The following is a 20,914-nucleotide window of genomic DNA, read 5'->3' on the forward strand; positions in this document are numbered from 1 at the left end:
AGTGTAGACAAGGCCTAAGATTTCCAAAGGGATTCGAACCTCCATGTAAAATTTTTAATGAAATGAAAAAAGGTTGAGAACCACTGCATTAGCCCAAATGTAAGAGTGGCATCTCCCCTTGATAATCAGCAGCTGGACTTGCTGTGCACGTAAGTCTTTAATGTTACAGCGGAGCAATGGTTCTCATTGGGACCCTTGTTAAGGTCCCCAGGCAATAGTTGCATCAGGTCCCCAGGCAATAGTTGCATCAGGTGGACCAATCTGAAACTCCCATGCCCAGTATAATCTGCTGTCTGTTGGAAGTCAATCTTTGCATAGACACCACATTACACTTTGTTCATTCCCACAGTGACCAAGAATTGCAGCACTTCTGGTCTTCTGTTGGTGTATCTGGACAGCATGAGATCTTGTATATTATATAGACTGCATGTAAAACGCTGGAAAACTTAGGATGACAAGAAGAGTGAAAGGTGAAGCAGCAGACTGAATACTGTATATCTCTTGGCTTTGGTTGGTTTGTATTGTGTCAGCTTGACCATTCATGTCTTGTAACTTTGCATTCAACAAGCAAAAATATCTTGGATTGTTTTTCCATGACATCAAACATTGTACTCTGTCTTTCAAGTGCCAGTTCTGTTCGAATGAAACTTGCAGCATTTAGGAGGATTGTCTGAGCAGGAGTAACTCCTGGCAATATTAATTAAACACAAGTCCTCCCTTACTTTCATTTTATAATTTAACAAAATTTTATGTGGACTTATTTACTCATGGATGGATAGCCTTGATGCTTTTTAGATTCTCACGTATAATATGGATAAAGGCAGGACTCAAACCTCTGAAAATAAATGTACCTGTAACAGGCCATCTTTCTCCGTTTGTTGACATAGAGCCACATTGGTTTAGTTCACACCAGGATACAGTCACTTTATTCACACGTTATTTCACTGTGGATACCATCTGACAATTCAGTCTGAAAGGAATGATCAGCCTGAACATTGGGGATTTTTTTTTAAAAACACAGCCCAATTTAAAGAATCAACTTCTTCCTTTTTCCTATATATGTTGTACAGTTTGGATGAATTTCAGTAGTCTCAAAACTGAAGACTGTCAGTACTGTCTGGAGTCAAGCATAATGCCACACTGGTGTGCTATTACTCCCTCTCCCTCACCTCTACCAGTGTGTTTCAATACTGATCTCTACAGGATTCCTGTTATTCCAGTTTTGCCATCTTGACCTTGGTTCTGCTAATGTACCTAATTCTTACTCACTGCACCCTTTCCTATTTAAGTCCCTATATCCTTGCACTGCTCTGCTTGTTCCATAACACTGACAGGCAGTATTTCTTGCTATTCCAGTACTAGTACCCTCCATACATCTCTGCCAATGCACCTCAGTGCTGACCTACAGCACCTCTTTGCTATTCCAAATCTGGGTCCCCTATGGACTTTTATCAAATTACCACCATTATCCCCTGATATTTCAGTCCTGAGTAAAGATTATTAATCATACCACGCCATGCAAAATGGGGTGGAGATTGTCTGAGAAGACGACATGTTCACTAGTAAATACGTTAGAATACCACAAAACCCCAAAGTCCATTTCATTTGAGATTGACAAATGAAAAGGTAGTGCAGAAAGACCCATCATTTTGCTCCTGCAAACTTCGCCTCCTCTCTTGACTCTTAAGCCCTTCATCGCTACATTCTGCAGTGTAATCTTTTTAGATTGTTTACTGAAATGCAAAGCCCACCCGCAAAGCCCACCCACCCGTGGCTAAAGTATTGGCACATGTAAATTTGCAGTTTAAGCCTGAGGTGCTTACCTTGAAGTTTGAGTGAATCAGGAAGCTCTGGTATGGGCTCAGAGGCAGACATTGTTGGTAAACAGTCCTTGGTAGTGGTCTTCTTAGGCAATAGCATTGCATAGGAGGTCCGCTGCCTAGTTCTACGTGCTATCTCACGTTCATTATGTAGCAGTTGGTCATCTGTTAACAAGGCACTGACTTGCTTAGACTTTTCTCTGATGTGATAACCTGTTGAAGTAATTAGGTTTAATTTAAAGAAAAGAAATACTTGGTAAATATGTTAGAAAACCACCATCCCATTCTGTAATGAGGACCAACTGGATATATCATGGGCCCCAGCAACTACAGACAAGTGCAAATTGCTAAGGATGCTGAGCTGTTTATAACCATAGAACAATGAGCCAAAAAAACAAGATCTCAGTAAGCAGTTGTCTTTAGTAGACTTACTTTGTAAGCGTCTGACAAGAGTTTAAGACACTGCATGTGTGGTTCATAAACTGAAGTATGTTTTTAGGTTAAGGTCTTTGAGGTTTTTCCTCCCTTTATTTCTTCCAAGGACCAGCTTTGTAGCAGCCCATTATTCTGGCTAAATGCTATTAGCAGGATGCTATTCCTTTGGTCAGAAAAGTGTTCAAACAGAATTCCTCCTTGCCTCTTTGGTGCATTAGTGTATTGTCTCTGTCGGGCCTTGCCAGTCCATAAGCTCTGAGCCTTCTGTATGGCAGTGCAAAACACTGCCACCAGTAGGCTGGCACAAGTATGTAGGGTTTTTCTAATAAATTTGGCTATGGTTGTGTGTAGTGACAAGGGAGTATTAGTGTCAATGTGAGTTATAGGGAACAAAGAAAGACGCTGAAGTGCTTTTCATCTTCAATCTCTGGAAAAGATTGTCAAGCCCAAAAATGCTAGGGTCCAAGGAAGATGTGAAGGATTAAAGATCTCTTTCAGAAGAGACGACATTATCCTATCAAAATGAATTTGTCTAGAGAGGGAAAAAGACACACTTTTTTTGTATTCTTCTAAAAAATCGACTGTGTTTAGCATGTGTTTAAACCATAGGTGCCGACTTCTTCTGGCGCCGATGGGTGCTCGACCCCCCTCTGCCCCCGGCCTCGCCCTGACTCCACCCCGCCCTTCTCCCTCCTGCCCCCATTCCAACCCCTTCCCCAAATCCCCGCTCCGCCTCCTCCCTGAGTGCGCCACGTTCCCGCTCCTCCCTCCTAGAGCTTGCTACAGCTGTTTGGTGGCGGCAAGCACTGGGAGGTAGGTGGAGGAGCGGGGACATGGTGCGCTCAGGGGAGGAGGCAGAGGTGAGATGAGGTGGGGCGGGGAGCTTGGCTGCTGGTGGGTGCAGAGCACCCACTAATTTTTCCCCGTGGGTGCTCCAGCCCTGGAGCATCCACGGAGTCGGCGCCTATCTGTGAAACAACATCCCCAAACTACCAGCTGTAATGGAGTCAGTTAAATAAAGCTGTTGATTCTGCTTAGGAGATTCACAGGTCTGAATTCATTGAGGGGCTGGTACAACAATGAAACAGAAAGGTGCATCAAATTCACTGGTTGCAATAGTTATCAGGGAAACAAACATAGAAACGACTGTATGTCATGATGATCCTTCTTATACTGGCAGAACCCTGGGAGGTGGAAGGGACGAGGGAATGTTGCTCCTCTTTCTGGTGTTTTGAGTGGGGAACCTTAACACGTGACTGAATCCCTCTGTTGGCAGGTATCAGGCATTGGTACTCCGTATCTTCTGTGTTTCTAGATCTATCTTACTGAGGTACACATAATTATAAGAATCCAGTATTAAGATGTTCTACTAATGTATATTACTCTCTCTCCCCCCATAACTGCTTCAAACATTGAATTTGATAGCTCCTCTAATCTCAAAGTCGGATGACCCACCAAGTGAATTCTGTCCTGGCATTCTCCTAAGTAGAGTGACCAGCTTTATTTAATTTATTGTATTTGAAGCTGATAGTTTCAGGATGTTGTTTCTGTTAACTGGGATGTCCAGGCACTGCAAACTGACATTACATAACTCAGTCAGTGGATTTCCACTGGGTTTGTTCTGCGATTTGACCTGCATACCACCACAGATTTAAACAGTGGTGAGATGGAGACACTTTCTCCTTTGTTGAGACAGCTGTGAGAGCACCACTGAAATGCTGATTGTCATGCGACAGTTCTAGTTTTCATAAATCTGAGTCCCATGACCCTCAGATTCTTGTAGTATGATTAAATGGTCTTGAATTTATTTAATCTCATTCTCATAGCAATATGAAATGAAGCAACATCATTATGCACTGCTGCAACATCATTACATGAAAACTGAGCTATAGCAGTGTCATGATTTAGCATCATGGTGTGATCATTTTGTCCTGCAGGACAGATACAAATAGTTGGCATTTCAAAGCTAGTAGGAGCAGTATTAAGCTTTTATCAGCTGGAATTCACTTTTACATACATCACATGGGAACATGAATTGCCCAGTGTGATAAGCCCATCACTGCCAATAATTCATCTAATTTACTATGGTAAGGTGGATGCATGGTTGGATCTCAGAGCCAACAGGCCAGTAGCTTCATCTACCAGCTCATGCTGCTCCCAGCAGTGCTGCATTCTTATTAATAATTTAATCTTGTCTTTGAAGTTCAGCTCCTAGCAGTTTGCCTCCTTTTTTCTCATTTTCTTTCACTTCTGTTTAAAATTATAATGGTCCATTTCAACAAAATTAACTGTAATTTCATGGATCAGCACATCAGGAATAAGTTTTATACATAATACTATAATCCATGTAGTTGTTTCCCCAAAAGCAAATTGACTTGATGAGCAATTCTGTCTCCTGTGTAAATAACCCTGGTTCTAATTAAGACCTATGTTATTTCAGGGGTTTTTTTGGTTTTAGTATTTTCTGGCAATTCATGGGTATGGCAGTTTTTTTAAAGGAAATGTTTACCAAATATAACATGAGGGTAATAATATAACCTAGTTTTTACATAGTACTTTTCATCAGTATATCTCAAAGTACTTTACAAAGGAGGGTAAATATCATTATCTCCTTTTCACAGATGGGGAAACTGAGGTTCAGGAGGTGAAGTGACTTGCCCAAGGTCACCCAGGAGGACAGTGGCTGAATCAGGTTTTCTGGGTTCCAGTCCAGTGTGTTATCTACTAGGTCATACTGCCTCCCATCGTTAATTTTATTTACTTTTAACTAACCCCTCCCCCAGGCTTTTATCCATGTTTCATTCTTCATTACAGTATACTTAAACTGGCTTTTTTTTTTTAAATTAATTTAGTCCTCATGGAAGTTTCCAGACTGATAAAACCTAACACAGGTAAGTCTTCTATTTATATGTACAACAGGTGCATCATGGGCAGTGACAGGACAAGATTCCTACACCACCCTATCAATATGTCATCAGTAATACCCTGGAAAAATCACTTCTAGGGCTAGATGATGGGAAGTTTGTTTATTGTGGCCTCTATTCAGTTTCACCGTCTCCCTGTTGAGATTGCCAGCCAGTGGATTAATTAGTATGAAACTGGGTGGTTCTTTTTGTAATATGTACACTTTTCTGCTATGAATTGGACTGCAGCTTCCAATTTATTTCACAAAGGTCACTAAACATATATTGGATGGTAAGAACTTTCAGTTGTTACCAACCTGTCCCAGACTGCATAGGCGCCAACTTCCCCTCTTTCCCGTGGGTGCTCGATCCCCGCCCCCACTCCACTCCTTCCATGAGGCCCCGTGGAGTCGGCGCCTACGCCAGACTGGAACCGGAGACCTAGAGATTATGGTGATAATAAAGATAAAAGGCCACATATCCCAGTTCCCTATGCCATCAAATTCTCAAACTGACTTTACTTTCATTATTCCTGAGGTGGGCCAGTGTACTCAAGTTCTGATGGCAAACATGCCCAAAGGCAAACATCAAGTGTTTACTTTTAAATATGATAAATTTCACTGGCATACTGACCTGAAATCTATTAGTCTAGCATGATCCAACCCTGCACTAATGACAAATTTAATTATATTATTGTAACCATTATTTAGTGGCTCAGTAACCCTTAAGAACATAAGAATAGCCATACTGGGTCAGACCAATGTTCCATCTAGCCCAGTATCCTGTCTTCTGACAATGGTCAATGCCAGGTGCTTCAGAGGGAATAAACAGAACAGGTAATCATCAAGTGATCCATCCCGTGTTGCCCTTCCCAGCTTCTGGCAAACCGAGGCTAGGGTCACTTCAGAGCATGATTTTGCATCCCTGCCCATCCTGGCTAATAGCCATTGATGGGTCTATCCTCCATGAACTTCTTAACCAAGGCCTTTGATATGCCATATCAGGGCTAAATACTACATGCTGTAGTTCCTTCAGCATTTGCCTCTGAGTCACGGTACACATGGCATACTACTGAGGGTATATCTATGCAGCAGCTGGAATTGTGCTTCCTAGAACAGGTAGACAGCCATGCGTTAGCTCTGGTCAAGCTTGTACGCTAAAAATAGCTGTGGGCTAGCTGCCCAAGTACAATCCTGAATGACCCCGTGGGTACATGCTCAGATGGCTAGCCTGAGTTCCCACAGCCACACTGCTGTTTTTAGCACAATAGTGTGACAAAGTCAGGCCCCACGGCTGCAAGAGGGTCCTGAAAGGCCGATATATTAGCCCAGAAGGTTACAGGCCCTTTTTCCTACAAGCTGAGAAGGGATTACCTCAGGTCAATTAGGGACACCTGAATCCAATTAAGGGCTGCCTGGGGCCTTTAAAAACCCCTCCTCTGGGGAGAGAGAGACAAGCTACTGCCAGGCTACTGTCAGCAGGGAAACAAGCTCTTCCAGGCTGAGAGGCTGTGCTCCTTCCCATAGGGGAACAGCCAAACCCAAGTGCCTGCTGGGGGAAGGACTGACACCCCAGGGCAAGCAACAGGATGATACCCTGCCCCAGGGAGGAGGCAGGGAAGGTATCCCATTTTGTTTTTGTGTTTACGAGACTGTTTCCTTTTTGTTTGGTGAAGGATCACCCCTTAGGCCAACCCTGGGGCCTACCCTGAAAACACAGCCAAAGGAGCACAGAAAGTGGAAGGCAAAGTGTGGCTGATTTACCCCAGGCCTGCCATCGCCAGAGGGAGAAGTGCTAAGTCTGACGAGACGAAGGAGGTGCCTTGCCACAATAGCTTGAGCAGAACTAGCATGTGTCTGTCCACCAACACTGGGAAGCCCCCTCTCAACTGCTATGTAGACATACCCTTCATCCCTTAAGAGGCACTGCACTGAGCAACCATATCAGTTACACCACTGTCTTATTAATGTTCTTATATTCTGAGGTTTGTAGCTAAATCGTTGCTACCTCACAGTCTTCTCCCCTTAGGTTTCCGTATACTGTCAAGAGAATTTCTATGTGAAGTACTACACCCTCATATCTACAGTCTAACATATTTCAATATATATTTTATAGTCAGGTATTATGGTATACTCTTGCGTATTCTCATCTCACCATTTTTCAGAAATGGCATGCTAATCTTCTCCCAGTTCCAAGCATTCCACCTCACCCATATTTGCATTTAAACGTCTTTCAACAGTGCATAGGCACACGGGTTGAAATTCTGGCCTCTTTGACCTCAATAGTGCTGGGATTTTACCCTTTCTTTTTATATGTGAGAGATGGGAGCATTTTTATGTATCCTTTTTTTCGCTACCATGGTAAATTGCTCCTCCATATCCCCTTCCTGTGCATTTTCCTTCAGTGCAGCCATAATTACTTGCTATATTTTCCCCAGCAATTAGTTTAAATAATCCCCCCAAAAACCTTCTTAATTTTAATTGACAGGCCTTGTCAAGCTACATTTACCTTGATCCTTTCCAGCCTCATCTATATAATGAAAGTCCTTTAATGTCTGAATGTTAAAGAGCCCCTCTTGACAATGCTGTATGACTTTCTTTGATCCATTCTTGATGAGATAATCCAAGAGCATGAGGGATTTATACACATGCCTCCAGTTCTTTCCCTGGTCGTTCATCCTGTGCCATATCATGTTCATAATCTCCAAAAGAGAAACTGTATTGTATGTCAGGTCACTGATCTCTAACATTAGTGAACTAGAGGGACCCCATGGGTCATTAGAGGTTGCTTCCCTGACTTTAACCTCAGAATCAGAATAATTTTTCACAAAGTTCTTCATGTGCCTCCTGAGTGCCATGGAGATGACAGGTTGCTCAGCTGATAAAGTAGGTAAGAGACGCCTGTGCTGCTGTCCCTGTCTCCACCTCAGCAAACCACAATGATTCTGCAAACAGAACAATACAAGGAACACGTGTAACTTGTTATCCACTCAACATTTTGGAGGAAGAGGGGAAGGCTGATATAATGATCAGTTTCTTAACAATAGGGGCCAGCGAACATTGGGAGCACTATGATTGCAATCATAGAGCATTACCTTCTGGTCCTACCTAGCCCAAAAAGGAGACCCATCCTACTTGTCCCTAACCAGAAGTATGGCAACTATGATTAATGGCCGCAAGGGTGAGAATACAGTGAAGGGGATACTTAGGTTCTCCTTAGGAAAGACTGCAGTAGGGCAACAAACTGGAAGGAAGATGACCTGTGTTCTACTTAACGGCCTTGTTATTAATTTGCTGACCTTGGGCAAGACACTTAATCTCTCTGTACTTCAGTTTACTCATCTGTATAAGTGTTAAATATAGTTATTAGTGATCATTATTTATTATTAGGTGTTTGTCAAGAATAGTAAAGTCACTGAAGGTGGAAGAAGGGATAGAACATTTAATTATCTAGCAAACTTAACTAAAACTAGACCATACCTTCCATTGTTAAACCAGAGCTCCAGGTCGCTTGTATGGTGCCCCTGTAGTTAGTACTTTGCTCACACATACAAGAGACCAGAGTTCAAATACCAGATTCAGACTTGGGCCTGCAGAAGTTAAATTATACTGCCAGGGCAGTTTATGCATGCAGGGAGGAAATGGTCTCATGTCACTCTGCAGTGACCCTTCTCTCTTCTGCTCCTCTAAATTGGAGAGGGAGGGTAGAGGAAGGAAAAACAGGGTTCCATTTAGCTGAGGACTGCTCTGCTAAACTGAATAGAGATTCTCTACTGATCATCTTGGATTTGTCAGCTTTCACAGCTGGCATACGCAACAGGGGGGTGTATTTTAGTTGAGGCAGTGATAGCATAAAAAGGGAACACAGCCTCCAAACAATTTAAACAAAGCCTGCGAATTGTCAATTCACAGCTTTATGAGATGAACCCATTCCCCTTCCTTCTTTTCATTAGTTATCATGAGGGTGGGTAGGTCTCTGTGCAGTTCCCAACTGAGTCACCAGCAAAGGCTGTCATGATCATGTATCAAATTGATTTCAAGCCCTGACAAGTGCCCAGCCACAATGAGGGAGACAATGTGTAATCAGATTTTATGCACACAAAAGGCAAAATATTAAAATTCATAACAAATGTGTTTGTTTTCCACCTTGCTTCCCCACATCCACCAACACCTTTGTCCACTCCGACTTCTATTATTTTGATTGATTCATTCAATGTTGGATTTTTAACACAATGGCAGGGATAGGCATGAATCTGAAGCAAAACACCAAATGTTACCTTTTCAATTTTTAAAATAAAGGAGATAATTAACCTTTTTATCAAAGTATACACAACTTCAAGTAAGTTGGATGGAAAATATATTGGTTTAATTAAGATATTGTAGAGGGCGATAACTGCAAGTGCTGGGAACCTGGAGAGCAAAAAGAATCTGTCTGAGGAGGGTACTGCATAGTTTACAACTCCCTGCTTCTCTCTCTTGTTTGCACTTCAAATGGAGTCAATTTTTATCTGTCTCACTCCTGCAGAGAAAAAAATGATGTTATAGTATGTTTCAATGAAGCTATTAAAAATTTCAATCACAGCAGGTGTCATAACCATACTGCTAAGGGTAGCCTAGAATTCCTCCTTACCTGTAAGGGGTTAAGAAGTTCAAATAACCTGGTTGGCACCTGACCAAAAGGACCAATGGGGAAAGAAGATACTTTCAAATCTTGTGGGGGAGGCTTTGTTTTGGTGTGTTCTCTTGGGAAGCAGAGAAGCATCAGGTCAGAAAACTCCTTCTCCTATAAACCATCCTAAAAGTCTCTCAGATTACAAATTGTAAGTAAAAGCCCGGCAAGGCATGTTACATTATCTTTTGTTCTGCTTGTAAATTTTTCCTTTGCTGGAGGGAGGTTTACTCCTGGTTTTTGTAACTTTAAAACTAAGCCTAGAGGAAATTCTGCTGTGTTTTTGAATCTTTTGTTACCCTGTAAAGTTATTTTCCATCCTGATTTTACAGAGGTGATTTTTACCTTTTTTTAAAATAAAATCCTTCTTTTAAAAACCTGACTGATTTCTCTATTGTCCTAAGACCCAGGGGTTTGGGTCTGCGATTACTTTGTAACCAATTGGTTAGGATATGATTCTCAAGCCTCCCCAGGAAAGGGGGTGTAGGGGCTTGGGGGAATAGGAACTCCAAGTGGTCCTTTCCCTAATTCTTTGTTAAATCACTTGGTGGTGGCAGCATACCGCCCAAGGGCAAAGAATTTGTGCCTTGGGGAAGTTTTAACCTAAGCTGGTAAAAATAAGCTTAGGGGTTCTTTCATGTGGGTCCCCACATCTGTACCCTAGAGTTCAGAGTGGCGAGGGAACCCTGACAGCAGGATTTCTCTCCTGCCTTTGTGTCTTTCTTTGTTTTGGTGCACTGATGCACTGTGACAGTGGTTATGTAGCAGCACATATTGATCTGTTTTTTACAAGTTGATTAGATAACTATTAGAATCATAACCTGCTGGAGTTGAACACTTAGCACCAGTGCCTTTGTCCTCCTGGTGTGGGTCTCCCCACTCATCTTGATTTCTGTGGGGCTGGACTTACTTTTGACATGGTGTTCTATGACTTCCAAGCTAGGCATGTAAGTTTGTTTGTTTGTTTGTTAAGGTGAATTTACTGATAGTGAAAGGTTCAAGAGTAACAGCTTGAAGTTTTCTATTTGCAGAACAGGAACAGCATGGGCAACATCAGTACAAACCTGCAGCTCACATTAGATGTCAAGAAATATATTGGGGATACAAAAATCAATGCAATGCTGGGTCACGGCATCACAGTACAACATTTGGGGGCAACATTACATAGGACTCCTAGGTCTACATAATAAATATTATGCTTTTTAAAAATACCTAGAATTACTTATTTACTCAACACCCTGGATCATATCTTAAAGAACAGTGTACCTGATTAAAACTATGTAACAATTATTTATTCATAATTAAACCCAGATCATTAAACTAAAATATATTCCTGCTAAAAATAGAAAACTTGATATGCACAATTTAATTTAAATAACATTAAAGCTAAACTGTACAGCCAGGAAATGAATAGTTAAGGACCACAAACTGGATGTAGCTGTGATTTTTTTTCTGTTTTTTGTTGTTGTTTGTCAGTTCATATCATAAACATAATGTCATGTAAATGAAACTGTGCCTCATAGTTAGTCTTTTGTGCTACTAATCAAAAAATCAATATTTGGTTCTCGCATCCTGTCGCTCATTACCTGAGCCAGCCATCTCTGGGATTAGTGTGTCTGTGCTACCACATGAAAGACACAGACTGATTTTGTCCAGATCTGCCGGATTGCTCCCAAACTCAGCAATGGCCGGGAGACCTAAGAGAACCTCACTTTAACCCTTGTTGGCATCTGGGAGGTTAGGCTGAGTGTAGCTCTGCAATAACTTATTTGGCCAAGCTATGAGCAGTGCTGATGAACCCTCAAAAGGGATTCCCATTTAGAAACTAGACCTAAAGCACAAGTGTAACAGTGAGTGCATGAAATCCAGAAATCTGGGGATCCCACTTCAGGAACTTTTATGATTTTATTTCAGTTTCACCAAATGATGATTTTTTGGCTCACGGTCTACAAAAAAATGTGTACGTTTTAAATCCTGTTTTCAAACCATCAAGCCAACATCTCACTAGCAGGGAGAAACTTCTCCTTATGTCAGGTTATTCCATTAGTGCCTGCTGCAGGGTTTCTTTCACCTCCTCTGGCACTGAAACAGCTGGTACTAGCTGCTGCCAGAGACAAGGTACTAGGCTAGGTGGACCATGGGTCTGATGATTCAATATGGCAGAAAGAGATCTTGGAATCGTTGTGGCTAGTTCTCTGAAAACCCACTCAATGTGCAGCAGCTGTCAAAAAAGCGAACAGAATGTTGGGAATCATTAAGAAAGGGATAGATAATAAGACCGAAAATATCATATTGCCCCTATATAAATCCATGGTACGCCCACATCTTGAATACTGTGTGCATATCTGGTCACCCCATCTCAAAAAGGATATATTGGAATTGGAAAAGGTTCAGAAAATGGCAACAAAAATTATTAGGGGCACAGAACAGCTTCTGTATGAGGAGCAATTAATAAGACTGGGACTTTTCAGCTTGGAAAGGAGCCAACTAAGGGGGAATATGATAGAGGTCTATAAAATCATGGCTGGTGTGGAGAAAGTAAACAACACGAGAACTAGGGGTCACCAAATGAAATTAATAGGAGGCAGGTTTAAAACAAAAGGAAGTATTTTTTCACACACAGTCAACCTGTGGAACTCCTTGCCAGAGGATGTTGTGAAGGCCAAGACTATAACAGGAATCAAAAAAGAACTAGATAAGTTCATGGAGAGTAGGTCCATCAATGGCTATTAGCCAGAATGGGCAGGTATGGTGTCCTTAGCCTCTGTTTGCCAGAAGCTGAGAATAGGAGACAGGGATGGATCACCTGATAATTACCTGTTCTGTTCATTCCCTCTGGAGCACCTGGCATTGACCATTGTGGGAAGACAGGATACTGGCCTAGATGGACCTTTGGTCTGACCCAGTATGGCCGTTTCTACATTCTTATCTAGGTTCCATACCTGCCTGTAATAATGATGGTTTCCAGACACATCAGCAGGTGTCTTGCATGGAAGTTCAGCGAGAGCTGGCTTTGGATCCATTAAACCTGCCATTTAAGGGAGCCCATGGTTGACAGAACAACCCCCACTTGCAGGCAGATGGGTGTTACTACAGATGACCACTCAGCTGGAGCTGTGCCAGGCCTTGTGCAGTAGGAGAGTTGTGGAACCAGAAGGGAGGGATTGAGGTGCGCTCCCCACTCCAGAAACAACCCCTGGGGTGGGGGGCAGCTCCTCACAATCCTAAATCCAGCCCCACTCCCAGGGGAGCGTAAGGCTAGACCTGCCAGTTCTCTGCCGTCAGTGGCTGCTCCCAGCAATGTGGCTCACTGAGAGGATGGCTGTGAAGGCAGGCGACATCTAGGAGAGGGCAGCCACGGGGGGCTCCTGAACAGGGGATGCCCCCGCCTCCCCCAGACACACACGACTGCAGGTAAAAACAGGACACAGCACATGACTCTCTCTAGCCCTGGAGATGCCCCAGCAGGGGCAAGACAAGCTTTAAACAGGGAGAGACCCCGCCCCGCTCTCATTAACGAGTGGGGTTAAGTGGCTGAGGGCACCGGGGTTCATGTGCACATACAGGCCCAGGCAAAGGCTTCACATTGCTGGGCTTGCACCCCACCCTCATTACCTGAGGAAAACTTAGCAGTAGCGACCGGTAGGCATCGTTTTCCCACTTAAAATTCAAACTGCCATCAATCAGCTGCAAAGGCCCGCCTCTCCCTGTCCTCTTCCAATCAGAATGCTCGTACCCACTGTTCTTCCCTCATCTTGCATTCAAAGCGGCTGTCAATCACCTTCCAAGCCCCACCCCTTCATCACATCCAATCAGAATTCTAGCTATTCCTCTGCCTTACCAGCCCTGGGAAACCTGCTGAAAGGAGCAAGGACTGCTCTGCCACATTTTGTAATGGTGGGGTGGGGAGGTGAGCATTTGACTGACACACCTTCAACTTCTGCTAGGCTCCGCGCCTTAATTTCAGCAATCAATAGATTTTCAGGCCTCCCTAATACAACAGGAAAGCTCTCCCCTGCCTTTTTTATGGTTTTATTTTTATACTTTTTTTTTAATCCATAAACATTTCACAGTCTAAACAAAGGTGAAATTCAAAGTTGCGGGGAGGCCGTAGCACCAACCTTGGATAGTCACTAGTGCTGCCTCCTCCAGATCTCAATCCCCTCATCCAGATCGTAGAATCATAGAATATCAGGGCTGGAAGGGACCTCAGGAGGTCATCTAGTTAATGCAATAACCTCTCCAAGTTAACGCAATAACCCCTCCCCCGAGTGTCTGAACTGATGTATTGATAAATGAATTAACACGTTTTCCCAACTAGACCGCCACTTACGGGAAATGAGAGCTTTGCACCCCCTTGCATGCAGCCAAAACACACATCCCAAGTCACACTCATTTCACAGGTTGCTAAAATCTCTTGGTCTATAGTGCTGCTTCTTTTCCACCCACCCACCCCTCTCACTGTGGTGTGCTCCCCCACCTCAGCGCTACCTATGAGTTCTCTCACTCTCTCTTAACGGAGACATATGCACATTCACACATACATGCACATGATGGACGATATCAACTTGAAGGGGGAGTTTTGGTGGTAGACATACCCACACATTAGAATGCTAGTGACACTGTGGCTATCCCATTTGCCATGTTGTTGACTTGAATGAGAGGCGATCAGGCTAAATTTTAATAGCCCCACCTGGTTCAAAAAGGAGACTTGGGACCTGTCAGTCCTAAATTCAAACCCAAAGCAATAAATAGATCTTGGGGTGCACAGGAGAATGCATCAAATGCAACCAAAGCACAGAACTGCAGTAGCATTCACTAAAACTCCTATGATATAGGTTTAACCCAGGCAGTGAAAAAACAAAACCCATACTAAACTAACTAAGCTCCACGCCCCGGGCTGTGAGCTGTCATGTCTGCAAGTTCCTGCGTGGTTTGTGGTTTGCAGATGACTGCCTGATTGGCTGAACTTCATGGTGAAGAGAGGAGGGTGCACAGGGTGAAAGGTTTGAATGGCTCCAGAAGCATCTACCTTTGGGTAAGCGCTTAATCTGAAGACAAGAACCAGCTGGCTGTGTTGTTATGAAATGCAGGCTGTTCAATATCATTTTATTTCATCTTAGATTCTGCAAGTGTGGAATTATAACAACCAGAAGCAAAGCAAAGACTCTTTCTCAGCCTTCCCTACTCTGAAAGGTATGTGACTATTGCAACATTTGCTTTCAGTTCTTTAACAACAGACGGTGCCAGTTCAGGTGAGTCTGGGGCCCTTTGCAACATTATACAACTGACACCCCAGCGGCAAGGCCCAAGATTGTTTGTTTGTGCGTCTGCCACGCTTGCATCAAACTTCTAACCCTGCCAGTTTGGGGAGGGATGTGAACGTGTCCAGAACTGGTGTGTGTATTTGTTGAGAGTGTTGGAAGAATAGGGGCAGGAGATTTCCTTTAAATCAGAAGGGGAAAAAAACCTGCACTGTCTTTCAGTCAGGGCTGTGATAAAAGGGAAAACATCCAGATTCCCCAGGGGCTTAAAGTTATCTTGATAGAGCTCTCAATCAGCACAAAGCAACTATTCTCTACAAAACACCACACTGGAGCATCCCGGCTGGGATAGGGCCCCCATGAGCTAGATGCCCCCTGCAGCCAGAGTTTTGGCACTATTGTCTGAACTGCCCCCACAAATAGAACATCCATGCTTTGTAGTATCCTATGTGACATGAGCTGGGAGACCCCAAACCGTACATCACAGAACCGCCATCATCATTGACAGTAAGGGCCACCTCAGCAAAGAAGCCAAGGCGTGAATGAGCCATTAAAATTCACCCCAAATTCTCACTCCTGATTCATTAGTTAATATTTGTAAAGCATTTTGGAGATTCAAAGTGCTGTAATTGCTACATACTGTATTTATTAAGAGACACTGTCCCTTCAGGACAGGGTTGAGGCACATGGTGATGGTAGTGTATGAGGAGAAAGTTCACGCTGCCTTGCCCATGTGGCTTGCCTATTCTGGGAACAGCTGGAGGACTTCAGCCTCCAAACTTTAATCCAGCATCTGTCATCAGAAGAAAAATTAATTTTAAAAAATTCCAACTGTCTTTTAGCACCAACAGTGGGAACAATTTTGTTATTTACATTTGTCTGGAAAAGAACGTTTCCCTATTGGCCAGGTTGCTGATAAATGAATGGTGTGGGGTACAGATGAAACGGATCAGGGTCTAGGTGTGGGGAAAGCACGTTCCTTATTATTAGAATGTAGGTCCAGGGAAGCAAAGCTCATCCCTGGCCCTCTAACACAGACCTGAGGTTTTCATTTACACTGACTTTAATTTGCGTTTCTAAAATCCAGCCTCAGCAATCACACCAGGTAAGGGAATTTAGGTAGGTTTGTGGGTACAGAACAGAGCTCTTGTGTCATAGTGCTAGCCACTGTGTGTTACTAGAGAGACAAGGTGGGTAAGGTAATACCTTTAATTGGACCAACTTCTCTTGTTCTTCTTCAGGTCTGTGTAAGCTTGAAAGTTTGTCTCTCACCAACAGAAGTTGGTCCAATAAAAGATATTACCTCACCCACCTTGTCTCCCTAATACCCTGGCACCAACACAGCTACAACAAGCCTCCTTACAACTATGTGTTACTATCATTTGTGTAAGTAGCAGAACAGGAAAGATTTGGACGGGAAGGCTAGGTGGACTATAACCCCTCTAAATCTAATAGTATTTTATCTAGATGCTCTCTACTCCTTAAAATGATTCCGTTTGAGGGAAGTTCCTATGCAAGATAAAAATTGTCCCTCACTCTGCCAATTCAAAGTTTTGAATATCTCCCAGTATCCAGTGCCTCAGCTGCTCATCTCAGTTGTATGTCTTGCTGTTTTATTGCTTCTCTCTAGTTTTGTTACACTTTTAGCTGGAGGCTGTATCTTCTGACTCAGTTGTTATTTCTGGGCAGAATGAAAATAATTCTCCATCCCTTCTTCCCATTTCTTTCCTGGATAATGCCCCTATCCTTGAATTTTTCTGCCGGTTTAGATGTGTGTGATTCACATCCAAACATTGATTTCCCCTATCTACCCTCACATTCCATCTCTGATGTACATAATCACTGGAAGTTAGCCACAGTAACCCAAACAGTGCCAAATGTGTTGCCATTCACATAGTCGTATTAGCTACTCTTGATCCTTCCAGATATTTGGGATTTTTTTTAACTGTGTTAAGACTACTGTCCTCCTCTCCCATTTTTCCTTCTCTCCAGGCCTTGGTTTAAAAGAAACCTAACTTGGCAGCCCACTTTCAGCTGATTAAAATGGTATGTAGCGTATAATCATCATCATTTGCCTGACAGGAGGACCGTGCATGGCCGCAGACACAGTCCAAGCAATTTATATGCAGTCCCACAAATCCCATGATTTATTTCAGAATCTTTAATTTTGCAGCACACTTGACAGCTACAGAAAGGAGACTTTGCTCATCCAACTTAATTTTTCATCAGTTCTAGTAAATGTGCGTTTCCATTACCGTTACCCCTGAGTCCCAATGGAGGCTATATTATAATAACACTTTGTACTCACTGTGTATGCTTTTTATCCTAAAATCTCCAAATGCTTTACAAAGGTGGGTAAATATTAATACCCCCCTTTGACAGATGAGGAAACTGAGGCACATAGCAGTGAAGTGGCTTGTCTAAGGACACACAGCAAATCAGTAGCCAGGCTGGGAACAGAATGCAGTGCCTGGACTCCTGATCTTGTTCTTTAACCACTAGACAATACTGCCTTATTTTACGTTTTATATTAGTACTTTCATTTCAAATATTTTTTTAAAAATGTATTAGACATACATACAAATACAGATAGAATCTGCAGTGACGGTAGCTAGGCTAAAAATCACAAGGGCTGTTCCCCTCATAATTCAGGGCATAAACTGATCCCCTATGATATAGCTAGAGGAACATTCCAGTGTTTGATGCCTTATTCAAATATTTCTGACTTTGGTCACTGTTGGAGATGGGTTACTGAGCTAGATGGACCGATATCTGTTCTGGTACAGCTATTGCTTGTGTTCTCATTACTGCAGATGGGTAGCTGGGAGGGGGATGCATGTTTTTGCCATGGCTCTAGCCCAGCTCCTTGTCTCTGAAGCAGAGTCACTGTAAACACTGTTTCTAGAAGGATGTTAAAAATAAATGAGAGAGATAGAGAGAATGATTTTGAAAGAGTCTGATTTTTTTGGGAGGGGGTAAACTTTTTTAAAATTATTCTGCAGAGTAGAGGCCCATGCTGTGCACCATTTAACTACTGTCTAACTAGAGGCAGTTAACTTCTGAGGAACAGGTTTGTTAAGAATGGCCAAATTATGAGGGCATTGACCTGTGAAGGTTAAGTCTAAGAAATGTTATCTGATGAGAGGAAATTATCATAATGCCTAAACTCCAAACTGAAAACCTGGTTTCATTCTCTTATGGCTGTATAGATGTGTCTCCCCCGCACCTTGTGCCACAGTGTCTTGGGCCTCTCGGCCGCACAATGAGCCCCTTGCAGCCCTGCTATCAGCACTGCCCTAACCCCAACCTCTACCTCGCACAACCATAAAAATAAAAATAGACAAAAATGGGGAGGGGGGATATTTAAATTGTCAAAATTACAATAAAAATCAAATTCTGCCAAGCCTAATAATAATGACTAGGGAAGCCATTTTGAACTGGAGGATTCCCTGTGTCTCCACACTCTGGTGAAGAGCTTTTATAGTTTTATGCACTTTCCGAAGACTTATGGGGACATTTGGCGAGGTACCATGGTGGTAACCAAAGTTTTAGCTCTTTTAGGCACATTGTGAATTCATTAGGTAGGATCTGGTCAGTCCTTGAATGAGGAAACATCCAAGGAAACCCTAGAACTTCAGGAAATGGTGTTAATGACTTTGTGTAACTGGCACATTTTCCTCCAAGTCACTACTGGACTGATTCCCCAAACATCTTTCTTTCAAATGAGGGATAGAACTGAAGGTCACCTATGATTATCAAATATCCCTTAGCCCTGTACATAAGAATTAAAGTGTTAATCGATTTTCATGGCCAGATTTCAATTTAAATAATTACATTCTGGGTATCTAACATTTTAGTTTGATAGAGGCATTTGTTACTTCTGCTCTTATACTGCTGTGTGCTGCCAAAGAGCTGCTGTGTTCCACCCCAGGTAGAACGATATGAGCACAGATGGGAAAAGAGGTTCCAATGCAGGGTGCAACTAATTCTCTGTCAGTCACTTGCAGCCTCAGAGAGGGTGTTTTGAGGTGGAGGTAGTGGTCAGGGGACATAGCCAACATGTTGTAGCATGTATGCTGTCTGTCTCAGCTGCCCTACATCTTGGTCAGATTACTTTTAGCAGGAATAATCTTGCATAAGAGGTATCAGGAGGGTACTAGTCCATGTAGGGCTATGACAGGAAAAATGTCCACACAAATGCTGCCTAAGTTTGCAGCCCATCGGTGCCACAAAAATATGTAGGGCCTGAATTTAATCCATCATTTGTAAAAATGCTTTGGGGTCTGTCAGGATGAAAGGTGATTTTTCTAATATTATTATTATTATTTTATTCATTATTGTTATAATCAACCCACTCAAATGCCTCTGCATTTTTATTTTAAATTGTTTCTTTAGCTTTGGGACACAAGGGGATTTTTACAAGGATGTTTTCTGACTCAGTATAAACAACAGCTGAGCCCACATTTTCAAAATTGACCACTAATTTGGGGTATCTCACATTTTGGTGACCAGCCTTAAACACCTTGGGCTGATTTTCAGAAGGGCTGAGTACCTGCAGCTCCCACTGACCATCTGGAAGGGTGGCGCTCAACACTTGAGCAAAGTCCAAGTTGTCTCAGGTGGAACAACTCAGAAATATGGTACCCAAAGTCAGTGACTGCTTTTGGAGCTTTTGGCTTTGATATATGCTGCACAGATTGTTACCTTTGTTTATAAAAACTAATTTGAAATAGCTTCAGATTTTAAAAAAATGCCTGCGAGATAATCACTTACAGCATGTAATACATGCTATTGAAATTGACCATTGCACCTTTCCATATCTTGTGGCAGATAGATTAGGAGAGTGTGGAAGAAATGGCATTAGAAAAGAGGAGAATTGAGACCAGTGTACAGTAAGAGTAGGTCTGGGTTTTTTTCCTTCTAGAATGCAGAAGTGCAATACTGTAGATGTTTTTAGATGTATTGCCTTTGGATGAAATTCAATCCGGTGTCAGGAACCAACATAAGTTCTATTTGCCACTGAGTACCACTAAACCCTATTTTGTCACTGAAATGTCACTTAAATGGCCCATGGCCCTTGTGCTCGTTCACTGTAGAAGAGTGAATTTCACCCAGGCAGCATTTCTAAGACTCACTGCTAGTCTGTTCAGAGAGCCACTTGTTTGCGGTGTTGCTGTAGCTGTGTTGGTCCCACGATATTAGCGAGACAAGGTAGGTGAGGTAATATCTTTTATTGGACCAACTTCTGTTGGTGAAAGAGACAAACTTTTGAGCTTACACAGAGCTCTTCTTCAGAGAGTCCCTGGCAGCTATCCTGCTGCAGAGACCTTACCATATTTGCGATGCATCTTGAAAGGTACAGGCTGCTCTGCTTCTAAAGTTTGCAGCTCCCGAGGCTCCTTCCTGCAGACTTTGTAAAGTAAATGAGACAGGGCCACCTGGTGGTGTCTAGTCAAATAGTTTCCCATGCTGGATTTTCCTTTTTCTTTCAAAAACCCGTAAGAAATTCATATATATGAAAAGAGTGTTAAGCATTCAAACGTCAGGAAATAGTAACCAAAACTTTAGCCTCTTGTTCATATGCTGTATAATAGCATGTAATTGTGTCACTGAAGGCTAGTTCTCAAATAATACAATATAACTTCATACAGTGTTTTACAGCCTTGTAAAGTGTATCTCATAAGGTGCACACTGAAAAGAACACTTGCCGCATTTATTGCACATCTTGTATATAAATGACTTTCAGGGAATTTTTTTGTTTTAAATTTATTATTTTTATTACAGCAGTGCCTATGGACTGATCAAGAATGGAGTCCCATTGTGC

General features: G+C 42.6%; 2 protein-coding genes across 2 annotated transcripts in view; one reads left to right on the top strand and one right to left on the bottom strand.

Moving 5' to 3' along the window:
- Positions 1 to 326: 326 nt before the first annotated feature.
- ENTHD1 (ENTH domain containing 1) lies at positions 327 to 8,015 on the bottom strand. Its single transcript, XM_073336664.1, has 3 exons — positions 7,667 to 8,015; positions 1,824 to 2,033; positions 327 to 445 (listed from the first exon to the last, which is right to left on the bottom strand). The coding sequence occupies exons 1-3, from the start codon at positions 8,013 to 8,015 to the stop codon at positions 327 to 329; spliced, it is 678 nt and encodes a 225-aa protein (XP_073192765.1).
- A 1,893-nt stretch (positions 8,016 to 9,908) lies between these two features.
- The window catches only part of GRAP2 (GRB2 related adaptor protein 2), a 44,475-nt gene continuing 33,469 nt past the window's right edge, over positions 9,909 to 20,914 (top strand). Inside the window, exons 1-2 of the mRNA XM_073327016.1 lie at positions 9,909 to 9,977; positions 14,950 to 15,022. The gene's annotated coding sequence lies outside the window, so the exon portion shown is untranslated. The remainder of the gene's footprint in view (positions 9,978 to 14,949; positions 15,023 to 20,914) is intronic.

This window comes from Lepidochelys kempii, chromosome 1 (assembly GCF_965140265.1).
Source record: "Lepidochelys kempii isolate rLepKem1 chromosome 1, rLepKem1.hap2, whole genome shotgun sequence".
Taxonomy (NCBI): domain Eukaryota; kingdom Metazoa; phylum Chordata; order Testudines; family Cheloniidae; genus Lepidochelys; species Lepidochelys kempii.